General features: G+C 40.6%; 1 protein-coding gene across 2 annotated transcripts in view; it reads left to right on the forward strand.

The window, feature by feature from the left end:
- Positions 1 to 18,851, forward strand: part of LOC114793804 (protein kinase C alpha type-like) — a 33,214-nt gene that overhangs the window by 2,358 nt on the left and 12,005 nt on the right. Inside the window, exons 1-7 of one of the 2 annotated variants that reach the window (XM_028985934.1) lie at positions 4,692 to 6,260; positions 8,331 to 8,413; positions 12,632 to 12,743; positions 13,044 to 13,172; positions 14,864 to 15,020; positions 15,252 to 15,386; positions 16,736 to 16,829. In XM_028985934.1, coding sequence (XP_028841767.1) covers positions 12,731 to 12,743; positions 13,044 to 13,172; positions 14,864 to 15,020; positions 15,252 to 15,386; positions 16,736 to 16,829 — 528 coding nt within the window. In that variant the 5' untranslated portion in view covers positions 4,692 to 6,260; positions 8,331 to 8,413; positions 12,632 to 12,730. Of the gene's footprint in view, positions 1 to 4,691; positions 6,261 to 8,330; positions 8,414 to 12,631; positions 12,744 to 13,043; positions 13,173 to 14,863; positions 15,021 to 15,251; positions 15,387 to 16,735; positions 16,830 to 18,851 lie in introns of those variants that run through there. The other variant, XM_028985933.1, reaches the window with a different exon arrangement.

An 18,851-nucleotide genomic window follows, 5' to 3' on the forward strand; every position in this document is an offset into this window, starting at 1 on the left:
TAAATGAAAACTTTTCTAGTTAAAGAGGAGAGAATGTTAATGAATTCAGTCTCTACAGAGTGAGAACTGTTCCTCTTTTCAAATAAAAAGTTAACACATTCTGTTCCTCTGCTGAAATAAAACTATTCTTCACGCTGTTTGATGAACAAACCTGTTTTCAGATGATATGCCATACACAAACATTTAACAAACTATAAATTTGATTTAGTTAAATCCCACAAGTTACACTGCGATTTTTCCTCGTCGTTTCCTGTTGTTGGGTTAACACCCAGCTCAGTAGTGATGTTGAACAAAGTGAAACGTGCTGCTTTGGCCATTGCCTACACAGAAAAAAAGAGGCAGCGAAACCTTTTCGATTTACCACTTTAATGAACTTTTCTCCTTGTTGTTCCAGTCATGATAAGCAGGCGAGACCTTGTGTGTCTGCCACAGCTGAACCAGCCAAGATTCCATGTGCTGATACTTGTACTTTAGTTCTGTATTTGCACCTTAACCTTAATATGAGTGTCCGGCCGACTCGAGAGGGTGAATGGTGATCATACGTGTACACTGTACAGTGTACGATGAACGACCAAGCGGCGATTCGGCCGGACTCGAGGAATTGGCTCTAAAACCGCACAGTGTACGCCCAGCTGAGAAACTTGACAGCAGCTAATTTGCATATTAATAGTGATTGGATGTTTAGCTGGGGGGAGGCGGAGTGGGGATCTGCGCAGAAACAGAACTGCTGTAGTAAATCTGGTCCACATTCTCAAAGTTTGATATAAGGGCGCAGGACATTTGTTAAGGGGGCGCTGCCCTCTCTTGCCCCAGCGTAGAACTGGCCCAAGCTATCAGTAACAGCTAGTCTTCTCTTCCATTATTACTACTTCTTGTACACTTTGTAATACATTTCATGATTTTTCATGGAACAAGAAAATTAGGAAAACAAAGAAATTTAAATGACCAAACCTTTGCATTTTTTTTTCATGAAAGCTATTCAGAACAGCTAAAATTCTTATTTTCATTACTATATAGACAATGGCGAACTACTGGATCAAGTATCAGAAGGTTGTGAGAAGCCCATGAGTCTTTGTCCCATTCCCATGGATCTTTTAATGCACTTCCTCATTTTATAAGTCACTGGATAAAACCTGCACCTGCTAAATGAACGTAGTGAGATGTAATCGGACAACTCGAACACTTGTGAAAGACAGCATGCCACTGAGAAGATGATGGCAGATGGTACGTGTTGGAACCTTATTCATGCCAGGCTGGTTTAACTGCATGTTGTGGCCTTCACGGCCCCACCTTAATTAAAAATGCATCCCATGATTCCTGGCTGCTTGGCAAATTCCCACTCTGTGCAGTTTAATCTTCAGTATAGAGAAATTCCTGTATACGTATACTATATATAATGAAGAAATACGCAGCTAACACTGACGGTGACATGCGGTGTTTCTGCTGCTTTCATTTTTTGAAATTCAGTGTTTTTGCGATGACAGTACACAGAGAAGTGAAGTACGATAAACCCTTTCCACCAAACAAATGGTGTGTTGGAAGAACCACTGCTGCCCACTGCTCACTAAGGTTAAAAGCATGCTCATTTTCATAAACTCTACTATCTACTGCCGAGGAACTCTTTCTCTGGAATGAAGAACTGTTGAGAGTAATTTTGACGGTGTAAGTAAGGCTCTCTGGAAACCAGGAGGTCAAATCATATATGTAATATATAAAATATATAGTTTGGACACACCTTCTCATTCAATGTGTTTTCTTTATTTTCATGACGATTTACGTTGGTAGATTCTCACTGAAGTCATCAAAACTATGAATGAACACGTGGAGTTATGTACTTAACAAAAATTGGAGACCTGGCCTCCACAGTCACCAGACCTGAACCCAATCCAGATGGTTTGGGGTGAGCTGGAACAACAAGTGCTAAACACCTCTGGGAACTCCTCCTAGACTGTTGGAAAACCATTTCAGGTGACGACCTCTTGAAGCTCATCGAGAGAATGCCAAGAGTGTGCAAAGCAGTAATCAGGGCAAAGAAACTAGACTATAAAACATGTTTTCAGTTATTTCAACTCCACATGTGTTCATTCATAGTTTGTAAATTCATAAAAATAAAGAAAACACATGATGAGAAGGTGTGTCCAAACTTTTGGCCTGTACTGTACTTCACTTTCTCCTGCTACAAACAATACTAAATATGTTTCTTGCATTGGATTCTTTAAAATTCCACCACAGAGTAGGCGTGTCTAAACATTTGACAGTTTCAGTCCAATTGAGAACAACCGAGAACCTGGCCACCTTGGGAAAATACAGAAAAGGGAAAACACTGCATGTGTGATGACAGGACATTTACTTCTGGACAGATTGACTTTCAGAGATCTGGCTTCTTATTGCATGATTTGGTTGAGACAGGCAAGCTACCAAAGAGTTTTATGGCATTTTATAATTAGCAGTAATTTGGCACACAAAGCTGAACTACAGGAATTGCTCCATGTCTGACTGATCTAGTTCTTCAGTAGTCAACACCGCTTTCTCATTCTGTGTAATTTAAACCCACACCTGTCAGTGGTGGGCAAACATAATTACAGATGTTCTTCTGGGTACAGATAGCTGCCAAGTCAATGCAGGCTCAAACTGAAATTCACTGGAAAAACTCATCAGGTTCATGTTAATTTTCCAAAATACCCAGAAGCCTTCAGATCTATTGGGACAGGTGGGGTGTGAAGTGATTGTCATTGTGATACACAAGGTGACACCACAAAATGTGTCCTCTGCTTTTAACCCATAACCATGTGAGCAGTGGGCAACCATGAAAGGTGCAAAATGCGTTAACATTAACTATCAGTAATGGAAACTGGTTTCGTACCGCATGAAAAACAAAATCTTTTATGATGTTTTTATAACATTTTCAAATGAAAGGAGCCTGATGGATGGGGAGGAACCTGTTCATTTGAGTATGTATGCATGTGTGAGTGAGAATGCAAGTATATATGTTCCACTGGTAGCTATTTATCAAAGTGAGTTGAAGAGATTAACCAAAAATTGTGCTGAAAGTGGAAGAACAAGTGATGAGAATATTGCATATAATATTATATCTTGGATGACCTTAAAGTCCATCAGAGCATGTTGGTGGTATAGGGGAGGAAAAAAACTCTAAAGGGCTTGTAATGCTAATGTTTACTGGTGCTTTGGTACCCATCATTGAGGACACAGAAACAGCATCCAGACAAAAGTCAAGGTAATTTATGTTGTACACATTGTACACAGCAAAGAGCACAAAGCACAAATGCATCGCAACCAAGGCACAAGGCACGACAGCCAAAACATGAATTACCTTTATTGTTGGTTTACACAGACTTACCAACACAAGTAACCCCACAGGAGTGAAGAAGTTTGTGATATACTAGGTCTTATATAATGTGATATATATACACACACACACACACACCTAGGAATTAGGTTTATTGGGTACAGATGTAAATCAGTTCCACAGGATAAGGAAACAAAGTGGGGATAGGGGTGCCAGGATGTTACAGGATGTTACTAAAGGCGCATCACCAGGGCACAAGGCAAGAGTCCGACAGGAGCATGCAGTAACTGAAGAGGACCACCCAAGGTGGTGGCGGGGCAGAACACAATTTCACCATAAACTGCTCACGACCAGGTGCTCTCTGCAAGATTTCATTACAAATTATTAGTTGTTGCAGGTCTTTTTTTCAGCAGGTGTTTTTGTGGCAGGGCCTAAATGCCACTCTTCATAACATTCAGGAGCACGTGCAAATTGCCATAATACAAATGGAAGCAGCAAACTTTGTGAAAAGCCACTCTCAAAACTGTTGGCCACGACTGTATACTGATCATTTGTTTGTGTGAGTGAAAATGCATGTATATGCGAGAATGAGAGCTGAACTCACTTACACTGTATTTGCAGTGCATTTTAGTACATGACAAGTGAGGTATTTGAAAAAAGTGAGTAGAAAAAAACAAGAAAGACCGGCTTGGTAGTTATCTGTATTTTGAAGAGGAGAAACTTCTTTAGAACACAATTACAGTGCTTAATTATTTTTCTAAAAAGAATTTAAAATGGGAGGAGCCTGGATTAACTGTTTAAAGAGTTAAAAAGTGATGACCTGTATGCACATCACTGCACAAGATTCCACTGCTGAAGAAAAAGCATGTTGAAGTGCTTTTACAGTTTGCTCAACGTCATTTAGACAAGCCTGTGGAATAATGGGAGAATACACTCTCATCACATGACACCAAAAAGGACCATAATTGGTTCATATCACCTGAAAAAAAACTATACCAACAGTGAAGTTTGGAAGAAGGAACGTCGTGGCATGGGGCTGTTTTTCAGCACGTGCCACTGGCAAGCTGTAACTGAAGGAATTGCCATATTTTATATAGGATTCAGGTGATTGACTGGGTGATTGATTTCTTTGCACGGGTGGATTGGAGGGGTCGTTGCCAATCAATAGCAGCTTTAGAAATGCATTCACTTAGAAATTAGTGACATACTTATTAGTTCAATACTTATTTTGCCTGCTGTATAAACTCGTGGCCACAAGTTTTGAGAATGTGCAGTGCTTTTTAGTTTGGCAAGTTTCCATTGACAAATGTGACAAGTGTAGAAAAAAAAAACAAGAAAGACCGGCTTGGTAGTTATCTGTACTCTGAAGAAGAGAAACTTCTTTAGAACACAATTACAAAACTGAAAAAAAAGTTTAAAAATGGGAGGAGCCTGGATATTACAAGGTGATCTGCTGATCCAATTTATGTTGGTCTCCCGAATTTATGGAGATGCTCCCTATAAATTGTCTGCCTATGTTGATTTATTTTTAATCTTAGGACCTCTGTTCCTACTTTATTAAACTTGATTGACACTTTTTCTATTTTTTCAGGCCATAGAATAAACTGGAACAAGAGAGAATTGATACCCCTCTCTCCAATAGTAGACAAATCCTTCATCCGCTCTACCCCCTTCAAAAATGTTTCAGATGAGTTTACCAGTCTGGGTAGTCACAAAGGACTACGGCTGGTTACTTTCTTCTGATATGTAAGTGAAAATACAACAGTTTAAGAGGAACATGGATTTTTGGAAAACCTTGCCCATCAATGCAATTAAAATGGTCAAGCTGCTCAGGTTTTTTTTGTATTTGTTTTGGGCCATCCAGTGTTCATTCCACATAGGTATTTCAGGAGGCTAATCTCTCTGATCGCATAATTTATTTGGTGTTTAAAACAACCTAAGATTGCCAGTTTGATTTATACTACTTGGCAGTGGTGGTTAAGGAAGCGGCCCCATAATCAGAAGGTTGCTGGTTCGAATCCCGATCTGCCAAGGTACCACTGAGGTGCCACTGAGCAAAGCACCGTCCCCACACACTGCTCCCCGGGCACCTGTCATGGCTGCCCACTGCTCACTCAGGGTGATGGGTTAAATGCAGAGGACAAATTTCACTGTGTGCACGTGTGACAATCACTTCACTTAGACTTAGCGACTAATTTGGAGAAAGGTGTCAACCGTGCAGTAATATAAAAGACATGGCAGCCTGGCTTCAGATGGAGCATTCTTCTAGCCGGAATTCCTCTCTCCTGGCTTTGGTCATTAGCCCAATTCTATTAACTCAATATTTATATAACCACAACTCTTATTATTTAAAATTCTTTGAAGATCTGGAAACAAGGAGTTGCATTAATAAAAATGTATCTGGAGAGCCGTATATATGCTGTGACCACGCCTTCTCACCTGCGTTACAGAGCTCGATCTTTTCAGTCCGGAGAGAGAAAGGCTTGGCTACAATTCGAGATGTTGATATGGAGGGTCACCTGGCATCATTTGCACAGCTCCGAAGTCAACACACGCTGCCAGCACATTTAGTCATTTTCCACCGCTCAGACACTTTTTGAAAACTCACCTGCCACAGTGGGTCTAAACGTGCAACTATGGACATATTGATTTTTAATAAACCCACATGTGGTTGTTTTTGTAAAATGAGAAAACCAATAACCGTGATGGCTGACAGCTAAATCTTCAGTCTGGATAATTGCACAATGCACAAACAACAGCGATCACGTTTTAACCTGTTCATTGTTTGTATGTGTGAGAATGCATGTGTGAGTGTGAATGCCGTTACATTCATACCTGCAGGGCATCGGATCACAGGAACTCTGAATTCCTGTGAAGAGGCAGGAGAGATTGAGAGAAGAGTGAATCTGGCCCTGCCTTCATCCTTTTCTTCTGGCTTCAGTGGAATTGCCAGGTTCGCCTCACCACGATGCATGGATCTGCATGCATCTGTTACATTTTACATTTATGGAATTTACCAGATGCCCTTGTCCGGAGCGACTTACAATCAGTAGTTACAGGGACAGTCCCCCCCTGGAGACACTCAGGGTTAAGTGTCTTGCTCAGGGGCACAATGGTAGTAAGTGGGATTTGAACCTGGGTTTTCTGGTTCATAGGCGAGTGTGTTACCACAAGTCTACTACGAAACCCACTTTCAGGTTTACAATTCCAGTGATCCTTGGGTTGTAATGAATGATCAAATTTTGTTTCTTTGGCTGACCCCTGAGGTTTTCTGTGTTGTTCTGAATTATAGATGATATTTTGCACTTGGTCTTTGTCTGTGGTCCTTGCTCATTGTTTCCACCCATCTTGTTCCATTGTTTCTCCACTGCAACCATGATTGCATGTAGATTCCATGGTGAAAGTTTTTTTAAATGGCATCATATTATCTTATAGTACATCCTGACCAGTACGTTCCTCTCCTGCATGTCATCTGGCATACACGAGACGATCCACGTCCGTTGCTTTCCTGATGGTGGAAAAGCTGTTATGCTCTGTTAGAACAGGCAACCCTCTCTGTCTTCAAAAGAATATTGAAAACCCAGAAAGAAAGAAATGGTTATTTTTCTCTTCTGTGCTTGTTGTTCATATTTTGTTTGCAAAAAAATAAACATCAGTTGTAGGTTTTTGTTCTTATTCTCCCACCCGACAGAATTCAGCCAGAGCGCGATCCGGGCCGACGGTTATACTGTGTGGTGCATTTAAATAAAGGACATTTCCATACAGCCATGACCCTGTGAGCTCTTTTTAAAAGCCCAGCCATATAGTTTATATATTTAATGTTCACAGTTGAATTGATTTTTGGTATCCTCAGTGCAGATATAATTCTGTAACCTCTATGCTAGACCAGAACGGGTTGGCTGAAGAATTCTTTTAATGATTGTATCCAATTTTTAAGTTATGTCATTATTTTTTGTAGGATAACTAGGAAGTGTGGCATTTTGTGAAATATATGCAAGAAATCCTTTCACAAAATTTACACATATTTGGTATCCTTTCAGGTATACAGTTTGTTGATGGTTTTATTTAGGACACATTTCGTTGTGTCACTGTGTGCTGTGCTTCACAAGGACAATGACAATCATTTCACTTTCAGTTGAGCTGCAGAAACGTCTCAAGAATGATCCGAGCGTAAAACGTGTGAAGAGAGAACATAGCAAAAGAATCTCTCTCTACACACAAAAGCACTCTATTCAAACTCTGGCAGAGAGAGGCATGGCACAATAGAGGTTAAAAAATGAACAGTTTCTAATTTATTAACACCAGTAGATTATTATTGCAGTTACATGTGAATATTGTATGTAAAAAGGGGAAGACAAAGAGAGTGGGCGGTCCCGACGGCCGACACCTCACACGTTTGGCTCGGGGGAGGACCGGCAAATGTTGCAATGCCGTCCGACAAAAGACACGTAAAAACAAAGGCACAGGAGTGTCATGGCTCCGCGACATCTCTTCTTACAGACGGCCGCTATGCAAAAAAAAAGCATAGAAAGGCCATGGTCCTATGACGTCCCATCTGAATATTCAAAACTGAACAAGAGCTTTACTGTCTAATACTGTAGTATTCTGTGGGGCAGTGCACTTTATTTCAGTTCGTATATCTGCAGTCAGCGTGCTCATTTGTCTGTAAAGACAACTGGTATATTTATGTTTGCTATTGAAAGAACAAAAAGCACAGTTTGTTAATAAGGAATTGTTGAACATTTGTGGCCAACTGTGCTTAAAAAGTTTTATGGGGTGGTCTGAACATTACACTGCCTAAACTTTGCATAAAAACAACTAATGGATTTATGGCTGTATTGGATTTATGACTAGTCCTTTTTTACATCAAGTAATTGAAAGTAACTAAGTAACTTTTACTCAAAGTAAGTTTTAAATTAATACATTTTGTCATTGTTAGACAGGTACTTTTTTGTGTTTTAGGGGTCTTTGCCTGCAAAATGTATAACAAATGTCTCTCTCTCTGTTTATCTTACACACACAGTGTGCAGTTTTGTGGTGCACAAGCGATGCCACAAGTTTGTCTTGTTCTCCTGCCCAGAAGCAGATATTGGACCAGACACAAAAGTGAGTACAACACTTAAACACGAGAACCGCACAAACCAATACACACACAAATCACCCACAAAACCACACGGACAAACTCGGCCTACATTCCTGTGGTACGTTAAGCCCCTCTGTCCGTATTCGCTAATTAACAGACCTCCTGATCCAGCAGCAGCGAGAGAGCCATGTAAGTGCCCTGATGTAGCCACAGCAGGTAGTGTTTACAGCTCACTCACAGCCACTTGCTCACTGCTCTGTTACAGTGGGGTGAGAATAAGTGTAATACGCACAACCATTTTAAGTCCAAGAAATCCCATCACCCTCTGGGAGGGATGGACCGATTTTGAGCAGTATTTGTCCATGTTTCCAACTGACTGACTTTTTTCTGTCTGCCTGAAAATGCACCTGATTCCTTTCAGAGACATTTTTGTTCATATTTCCACAGTAGATGTTGATTCTACTGTGAGAGGACCTCAGAAAAAAAGAGCTGCATGATGTCTCCTCTCATACATGTTTGTCGTTCGATCAACAAAAATCCAAGAAATGTCAGCATATATTCAGTAGTCAGTAGCTAGAATCCATCTAGTGCAGCTTGTCATTTTTCTCTGACTGTTGCTGCTCCATGGGAAGGGTGTATTAGCCTCCAAGAGGTTCCAGAAAGGATTTCTACAACACAACCTATAAAGTGTAAATTTAGACACTGATAAAAATTATCTTCACTTATCCTGGTAGGTCCAACTCCTACTGAACAGAGAATTAAATGTCTGGTGACACATTTTGTAGAAGATGCACAGCTCTGTTTAGTAAAATTAAATGTGGTTTTAAGAAAGCCTTGGATTAGACTGGATCAATGGGAAAATGTCAGATTTAACTTGTTCTAGAGTGATGGGTCAGATGGGCCTGAAGTGATGCACCCATCATACATAGTCACAGCCAAACGCAATTCTAATAATCGGGCGATCCTGAACATAAAGTAGAAAAGAGAAGAAAATAGAGCAGTATCACAAACAAGTGACAAAGACTGGAGACAATTGAACTTACACTATTGCATCTACTTATCACCATTTTCCACATTATAGAAGAAAACACAGGACTATGAAATAACACACATGAGGTTTTGTAATTGACAAGAAAATAGCAAACAAGGCTAAAAGTTGAACATTTGAGTCTCTCCATATCAGGGAGTTTTTGCTGTGATGGCAGCGTTTCACTCTTGTCTTCTGTCCAGCACCTTAAATTAGACAACAGTTTCCAACAATCCTGAAGGTTTCTGCTGAACACTTTCTTATCCTTCACTCATGTTTGTGAGCATCTCATGAAGCGTTGTAAGTCGCTCTGGATAAGGGCGTCTGATAAAAACTTTAAATGTAAATGTAAGCGGCTTTTGAATGTGACAATAGTGAACAAATCCATCATTATGGTAAAAAGAGGCAAATGTCATAAAATACTATAATCAAACATTCTTCACTTTAATTTAAACATGTCTCTTGCATTGTCACGTCTACGGACTTATGGGGAAAGGAAGCGCAGAGGTCTGACATGCTAGGAAGGGGTTTTATTATAACAAACAATAAATGAATACAAATAAACAATGGCGCGGTGGCCGAAAAGGATTTAAACAAAGGGGAGAACTTAAACTAACCCATAGGCGTGTGGCGATTGCCAGAACTCAAAATACAAACATACGGACGGTTGCCAAGTGAAGTTCACGAAAATGCCGTCCCTCCCGAAGGGGCAGAATTCTCTGGCATTTATGCGTTGTCAGAATTGGCCACAGGTGATGAGCCCAGCTGCAGTCAAACCTGACATGCATTTCAATTCTCAAAGAGACTCCATGTTAGTCTCCATAACCGCCACAGAGTAGGTGCATCCAAACCTTTTAACTGGCAGAGTAAATAGAGGATGGAAATTAAATACGTCTGCTAATTATTAATTAGGACACTGAGACAAACAAAGAAATGGCAAAAAAAGTGAAGGCACAACGCACAGTTGCACAGCATGGAAACAGGAAAATAGGTGTGAAGGTCACAAAACAGAATTTAAAAAATGCCCAGGATAGTCTTAACGCAAAGTAGTACGGAATACATGTAGCTTGCATCACAGACAATGACTGGAGACAACTGGGAGCTTATATAGGGGATGGAAATTAGTAACATCTGACAACACCTTCTTCCATTTGCTACATGGTCTAGTTCTTATCCTCATGTACCCTCTTGGTGGTGTCCAGGTTGTCAATATAAATTGTAATGGTAGGGTAACTATTTCAATTACTATATAAATGTAATGTAACTAATTACATATGATTACTTTTTTATTACTTTTGTAAGTTATGAATGACTATTCTTAACTGTTAACTTTTTTGAAATTGTGTAACCTGCCAGTGATTACCTTATATAACAGTATTAAACCTCAACTACTGTCAAATTCCTTTCAATACTCAAATTAAAATAATTGTTCAATTGATTATAATTGGTCAATTTAATAAAGATAATATAATAACAGCTACCTCAATGAGTTGTTTCTATTGGTCACACAACAATGCAGTACACAACTATGGCCATTGTCTACCGGCGTAGTGGATGATGAAGTCTCCCTTGGTGACAAAAGACACTACCTCCATGGATAATTGCATTTGTTTTTCAGATTCATTTGTAATGACCTTCTGCTATTATAGTCGGGTGGAGGAAGTTGAAGGGGACACCTATGGGGCATTGTCTGTCCACAAAAAAACAAAGTTTAACAACACCATCATGGCATGTAAATCAGAAGGAACTTCTGAAGGAACCTTAGTGTGTAAGAATTCCTAAAATCAGAAACAGTCTCTGCCATTTGATTTTCATGTTAATGAGGAATACATTTGCTTGGATGTACATAGTGTATTTTACAGCAATCACTGTGGCAAAGCAGCAACCAATGTTTTGGGTCTGATATCCCAAAACTGTCTCACTGGGATCTTGATAATATTTGCCCACTACTTTTATTGTTTTCATTGGCAAAATGTCACATTGTAATGTATGAGATCTAAATAAAACAAGTTCTGTTTATTGAACTTGCTGTGGATGGGGGTCTGTGAAGTGACAATGATAAATGATAAATAAGAGCCTGGGAGGGGAATGCTAGGGGATGGAGTTGGAAAAGTGTGTGTTGTCCTGAGCACACGACCCAGTTAAATCCTGTGTCAGCCGTTTTTGAAAGAGGCAGCAGTGAGTTTGATGAGTGCATTTGCTACCATAAAGTCACACTTGGATCCTTGAATCAACCATAGAGTCACAACAGACACATTTTTAACATGAAGATAAAACTCAGAGTTCCTTTGACTCATGTAATTATGTTATGTCACACTGGTTTGATATGGTGAGGCTGTTGATCGTGAATAATGTCTGGACATGACGATGAAGAAGGACGCATACGCACGACGTCATGAAACAGGGTTTAATACATGATCAACAGGACAGGGGAGACATCAAGTAACAAGCAACAATGACCTGATGGTGAACAGACACGAACAGGGCAGCTTTATACAGTTTTACACAGGTGAACACGATCAGGAAACATCACAGAGGACGAACATGAAACTAGAGTAACCCCATCTGGACTGGATCATGACATCTTACAGTTTCATTATGTTGTATGTTGATGCTTGAGTTTAGGAGATGCTTTCCCGATTGTTTTGCCTCCCAGTACATTTAGTGCCAATCGGACTACTGTCCTTCCATTACCTTCGCATTGCATTTGAATTGAATTACTGATTACTGAACACCAGACTAAATGTGTAAATGTGTTTGTCTGACTTTGACAGGTTTGTTTTAATCAGGACTTACACACCAAGAGTGATCGACAGTAAAGCTTCTCTAACATGTATACATTCAACTAGACAAGCATTTTTTTAACACTGTAAGAACAAGGTATTCACCGGTTTGTTGTATATAGATCAATTAAATTGTTTGTCTGTTGTTTTATTCTATGATGTAGAAGATAAGATGCACTACCTGTTGTACCCGCATCGGACATACATCAGTCAATAAATCAATTTCCCCTCGGCAATGTATACTGGGCCATGATAAATGCACCATAAACTATGTCAATGGAAGGCCACTAATTATGTTTCTGGCTATAATATAAGATTGGGGGACCAATAAGATTGATATAAAAGCTTCACCTTTGCCTTGTTTCCAATATTGTGGATACAGATTCTGACTGCTTATGGCATTTTGTTCTTTCTCTTTTGCCATGCCCTAGGACCCAAGCAGAAGACACAGGTTTATTGATCATACTTATGGAAGCCCTGCATTCTGCGGACACTGTGGTTCCCTGCTGTATGGCCTATATAACCAGGGCATGAGATGTGAAAGTAAGTACCTGTCTCACCTCAGACCAACTTGTTTGATTTTGTCAGTTGTCTCTGACTGACTTGTAATAAGCGTGCATATTTAGTAGTTCAATGTTGTTCAATGTTGTCAAAAACTGCATATTCTATGGTTGAAATGCATAAAACTTGATGCAACAGTAGTGTTTGTGGTGAACATAAGTAATATGCTTTGTATTGTATTGTATGTATTGTATTTTTATCCTGCAAGCACTCTAGCTTGTAATTTGGGATTCTTACCTTTGTGGCTATGTGCTTAATGTTATTTTTCATACTTATCTGCAGAATGCCACTTGGATGTCCATAAGCGGTGTATGATAAAAGTGCCCAGCCTCTGTGGCATTGACCACACAGAGCGCTATGGTCGTCTCTTCCTCAAGATAGACATCAAAGATTGCACGATGCATGTGTATGGTGAGTGACCAGCACCTCTGCTACCAATTTCTCTCTCCTAGAGTTTTTCCTTGTGTGCAGAAGGGTCAAGTGTGGGGGGTGTCAAAGCCCATTGAGCCTAATGTGATTTTGGGCTATATAAGAAATAAATGTTGTTGTTGTTGTTATCTGTTCTGCTGCCATTTTTTTTTACCCAAAATGAGCAAATAGTTATAGAAACCAAGAAGAAGATAGAATCAGCAATTACAGAGTATTTTCATCTTACTGGCACTGCACTGTTAAACATTTCATGGCTGTGCATGACATTCCCTAGCAGATGCATCCAGCGAAGTCTCCAGAGTGATGTCTTAATAAGGCAATCAGAACTGCAAGGGCAAGCATAAGTCCAAACATCACCAAAAGTGTAATGCAAAAAATTGAATGAGAACAATATATATATATATAAAACATGAAATATTAATTATAGATTCACACACACACATACATATATTTTTTTTATTTAAATTTGTGTGTGTGTGCGTGTGTGTGTGTGTATGTGTGTGATAAATAGTCATGCACCTAAGATGTGTGCTGGTGTCCTGGACTCCTTGTCTCACCTTGGCCTGATTTCTTGCGTCCAATCAACCCTGTTGATGAATTCTTGTCTTTCCATGCCACTGTATCCTTTTGATTAAATAATGATTTGGGTGTGTGTGGAGTTGAAATTCTGCTTACTGATATTACAGAAAAGTAAAAAGCTGTTTAAATTGAACAAAACATCCAGTTTTCCACGGCTCTGGAAAGTGCAAGCAATACAGTGTGCTTAATACTGCACATCAGACAGACTTGGACACAAAGGAACTACCACTTTGATGATGTATCCAAGCAACAACAGCAGAAAGAATTGCTTGTTGATGATGCTGATCCAGCTGAATGTATCTAAAAGAAATAGTTTTGTTTCAGTCCAGTGAGCCCAGTTTCCTGTAAAAAAAAAAGCATCAGACATAATGCATCTCACTTTCTTCTTCTGTGTTGATTTCTTAAAAACTCATTTTTTTGGCCTAGGTGCCTTGGCAGTAGTGGCCTAGCAGTTAAGGAAGGTTGCCGATCGAATCCCGATCTGCCAAGGTGCCACTGAGGTGCCACTGAATAAAGCGCTGTCCACACACACTGTTCTCTGCTCTTTGGTCTTTAGTCCCCCTCTTCTGGTCACTGGTAGAATTGCAGTTTGACAAAAACGTTTCATTGCCTTATCCAAAAATCTAAACTCTTTATCACTGCCTGTAAACTATCACTGCTGATCTGGTCATGAGATGAATCCATATTCAGTGAGGGAAGGGGCATTGTACAGGACACTGTATAGGTGGTCCTTGCTTTCATAACATATTTTGAATGTGACGAATGTGACCTACACAGGGTACATGCCATCATCTCATCTCTTTTTCAGCTTTGCACAATGCTACCTTCTGGTTGCTTCTGGTTCTTGTTATAGCAGAGGACACATTTTGTTGTTTCATCGTATGCTGTGCTTGCTGTGCAATCACTTTCACTCTCAAATTTAATATGTGTATTCTGGCATACCCATTGCTCACAAAGGGTGAATTTTCGCTGTGTGCACCGTGTGCTGCGCTATGCTGTTTATCACAATGACAAAGGCTTATGTAAAAGTATATCATTCCACCAACATGCAATATTAAAGGATGTACACATGTGTGTCTATTTGTCCTCTTAAGTTAAAGAAGCCCGTAACCTGGTCCCCATGGATTCAAATGGGCAGTCAGACCCGTACGTCAGTCTCAAACTCATTCCTGAAGCCAAACATGAGACCAAACAGAAGACCAGGACAATCCACTCATGCCTCAACCCCGAGTGGAATAAGTCCTTCTCATTGTGAGTGATGCTGCCAACAGCGGGCATGGGGTTTGCTTAAGATTATGAGATAAAATCTAATTTACTTTCATCTGAATTCATTATATTTAAGATCTCTGGCATGGTATTAAGTGCTATTAAGAGTAAAAAATGCATAAAGAGCGACTACTCTGTTACAATTATAGATTAAATACCGGACTGAATAGAGTTTGTCCTTTCCTGACTGAATAGCTTGTGTGTGTGTCTCTGCAGTACGTTGAAGACGTCAGATACAGATCGGCGCCTCTCTGTAGAGGTGTGGGACTGGGACCGCATCACCAGGGATGACTTCATGGGCTCCATGTCATTTAGTATATTAGAACTTGTCAGCGGACCAGTGCATGGATGGTGAGTGAGCATCATTAAATCCTACTTTCCACTGAAATGCTGATTGCATTTGTCTGCAGATAAAAGAGATGGCCAAACTGTGGAGATTAGATAAGATCTCCAAACCTTCAGCTCTTCTGTCCTGGTCTGATGAATCACATTTTCCTTTTCATCATGCGGACAACTGGCTGTGTGTGCTTTGCTTACCTGGGGAAGACCTGGCACCAAGATGTACTATGGGGAGAATGCAAGCTGTCAGAGGCTTCATGATTTGGACAATGTTCTGCTGGGCAAGAATGTCCTGCCATTCATGTGGATGTTGGAGCTGACCTAGCGCACTACTTCATGGAAAAATCCCTTGATGGCAGTGTCCTCTTTGACAAAATTTAGTACCCTGCTACATAGCTAAATAGGATAAAGAGTAGTTTGAGGAGTAGCCATGGCTCTGGTGAATTGGGACGCAAACCCCTGCGGAGGCAGGAAGCCTCCTGCGACGTACACCAGGCTGATTGCTGATTCACCAGCCAGCTTGATAAGAGCTGAGATCAGACATACTGAGTCTCTCATTCCGTCCATGTAAATCCGCAAAGCACGTACCGGACACAAACAATGCAGCCTCCGATCTCCTGAAGCAAGCAGAGGAAGGTGAAAAGCACTCAGCTCAACAGCCCTGCAATTATAAGCAGAATTAATAACCTTAGGAACGAATTCAGGGTTAAGAGCACAACCCTAACACGGCAAGGGAGGTCCCTGCACGGCGGGCTATGAGCAACAGGGTCACACCAGGAAAAATAGGGGGCAATGGTGGCCTAGCGGGTAAGGAAATGGACCCATAATCAGAATCCCGACCGCCAAGCTGCCACCATGAAAAATCCGTAAGCCACCCCTTGGTAAAGGAATCTTAGATATTTCCTGTGAGCAGGGTATGAAAATATGCATCCTGCCACCTGTGGTGCCGAAGTCTTTTCCTTCTTTTTTCTATAGGTCACACTTCTGTCACACTTCTGGGCCACCTTCTCCCAGTCACTGAGATTGGATATATTTAGCCACAGCCCATGTCAGCAAGCCCCCTTTATGTAGTGCGCAGATTTAGGTCCTGATCTGAGATCATGCAGATCTCCTCCCGGGTTACTGGATTGGGGTTTCTAGAGTCCAGCTGCTTCCCCAGCTATGCAGTGAGGAGCGAGGTCACATTAAGTGCTCTGGCTTATGTTAGTTTTAAGTTAATGTTATGAATGATCAGTGTATAAATGCAAAATAATTGTTTAACGATTTTAATTGTTGACTGAAATAACTTATGCATGTCTTGAATGAAACTGCTAAACTTTCAGGTCCAAACTAATTCAAACCTCCTTTCCTGTATGTGGCAGGTACAAGCTGCTGAACCAGGATGAGGGTAAACACTACAATGTGCCTGTTCCGGAAGATGCCAAAGTTACTGGGGAACTAGAAGAGATGTTTGAGGTTCCTACCACCATTGCTATTCAGTTTTCCCTTTCAGTTCTGTTTCTGTAGTCTGTGTACTGTGAGTAACATATTCAGACCAAAATTTTCACTGTAACATCATTTATTTTTGACACCCAGACCTTGAACCTTAAGACTCAATCTATACCAACACAAACATGCAGACAGAATATCAGCACTAATTATCTAATTAGCAAACTATATAGAATATGACATTAGAGAATGCTCCCCATGTGCTGCAAGAGGCATATCAGTTAAACAACTACTTCAAGATAGATGCCTGGCTGCTCTCTTTCTGTAATTATTTACCTGTAGTCTGTATTCCTTTCTCTGCATGTAAATCTGACTGATTTACAACACTGCATCAGATTATGAATCATCATAGATTACTGAACAGATGACCAATCCATTAGCAATATACCTCCATTAGATCATAGTTGGGCTCATGACCTCAAGGCTGTGGAGTTTGAATCCAGGCCCTGTCTTTATGTGTGCATAGTTTGCATGCTGTCCCCATGTCCCCACCACATGGACTTTACTATCAGTTGGTTGCTGCTATACTAAGACACTTCCCTCTGGTACGCTGTCTCATTCTGTTACTGTGATACTCATGCTCACTCTAGTGCAGTGATTATCAAAATGTGTGGCTCCTCCCACTGGTCATGACCGGGAGAAAGTCATGCAGAACTGATATGCAACCTGGTCATTCACTGTTGTGGGGCAGTGGTGGCATAGCAGGTAATCTGAAGATAGCTGGTTTAAATACTGAACTGCTAAGGTGCCCCTGAGCAAAGTACTGTCCCCACATACTGCTGCCCGGGGCACCACACTGCTCCCCAGGTTAAATGCAAAGGACACAGTTTGTCACCGCATTCAAAGTTATCTTCTGTCTTCTGTAGAAGACAGCCTTGTGTGGCAACTGAAAGTAACAGTTTTTGTCACCGTGAACAAATTGCATGTGTGAAATGTGAACGATCCTTTTTAATCCATCAAGTGTGGAACGGTGTGTGGGAGAAGAGCCTTCGCATGAACTGGAGTCCTCTTGCCTGACTTCTCAGGGGGAGTGGTGGCCTAGTGGTTAAGGAAGCAGCCCTGTAAACAGAAGGTTGCCGGTTTGAATCCCGATCGGCCAAGGTGCCACTGAGCAAAGTAGCGTCCCCACACACTGCTATGGGTGATGGGTTAAAAGGACACAGAGGACACATTTCAATGTGTGCACCGTGTGCTGTGCTGTGCTGCATTTGATGCTATCAATGCCTGTTTTTTCAAACAGACCTAGTGTGTGTGTGTGTGTGTGTGTGTGAGAGAGAGAGAGTTAGGCTCTGGCAAGATCCATACAGAGCCCGTTCAATTAACCACAGTATTAACTCTTTAACGAAATAGGGAACAGAAGTTGGTGGTGTGGAAAGCCTGTGTTTTTTTTTATTAGCAATGTTCACAATAAACAAGTCACCCATTGTTAGAAAAATTCCTTGTGAATTAAACAAAGATATTTTAAGCCTTGCACAGAAAGGAGCAAAATCGATCATACAGCAAATGTGCCATGAAGTCTGTTCAATGATCCAGAGATGAACAGGCCTCCGTGACATGGAAGCATTCATATGTTTTTGTCCACTTCTCATAGGCCACTGTCAGATGTTCATGTGGCAACATCTTTATTTAGAACGTTAAGTTAATGCAAGATAAACAAAAGTAAATAAGCAGAGAGGCAGAGTTATTTTTTTGTTTTCACCCATGACGTAAAAGAAGCTGATTTCAGTGATTTTCTTCTTGTCCGCCAGGAGCTATAATGAGGTTAAGCTGCTATTAAATCAGTCCAACATCTTTTGCAACACATTGATCTTGTGTGTACAAAAATTTTTAACGCATAATTCAGTTTAATCTAGTATCTGTGGGACTGGAGACTTATTGAATAAATCACACAGATTTATTACCCTTGACTGTGTCTGTTGGTTTCTGTTTATGTCACCAACTTGAATGTGTTGCAAATCCATGGGCTGCGCTCTTTTTCAAAAATTACAC

The sequence above is a fragment of the Denticeps clupeoides genome, chromosome 7 (assembly GCF_900700375.1).
Source record: "Denticeps clupeoides chromosome 7, fDenClu1.1, whole genome shotgun sequence".
Lineage (NCBI taxonomy): Eukaryota > Metazoa > Chordata > Actinopteri > Clupeiformes > Denticipitidae > Denticeps > Denticeps clupeoides.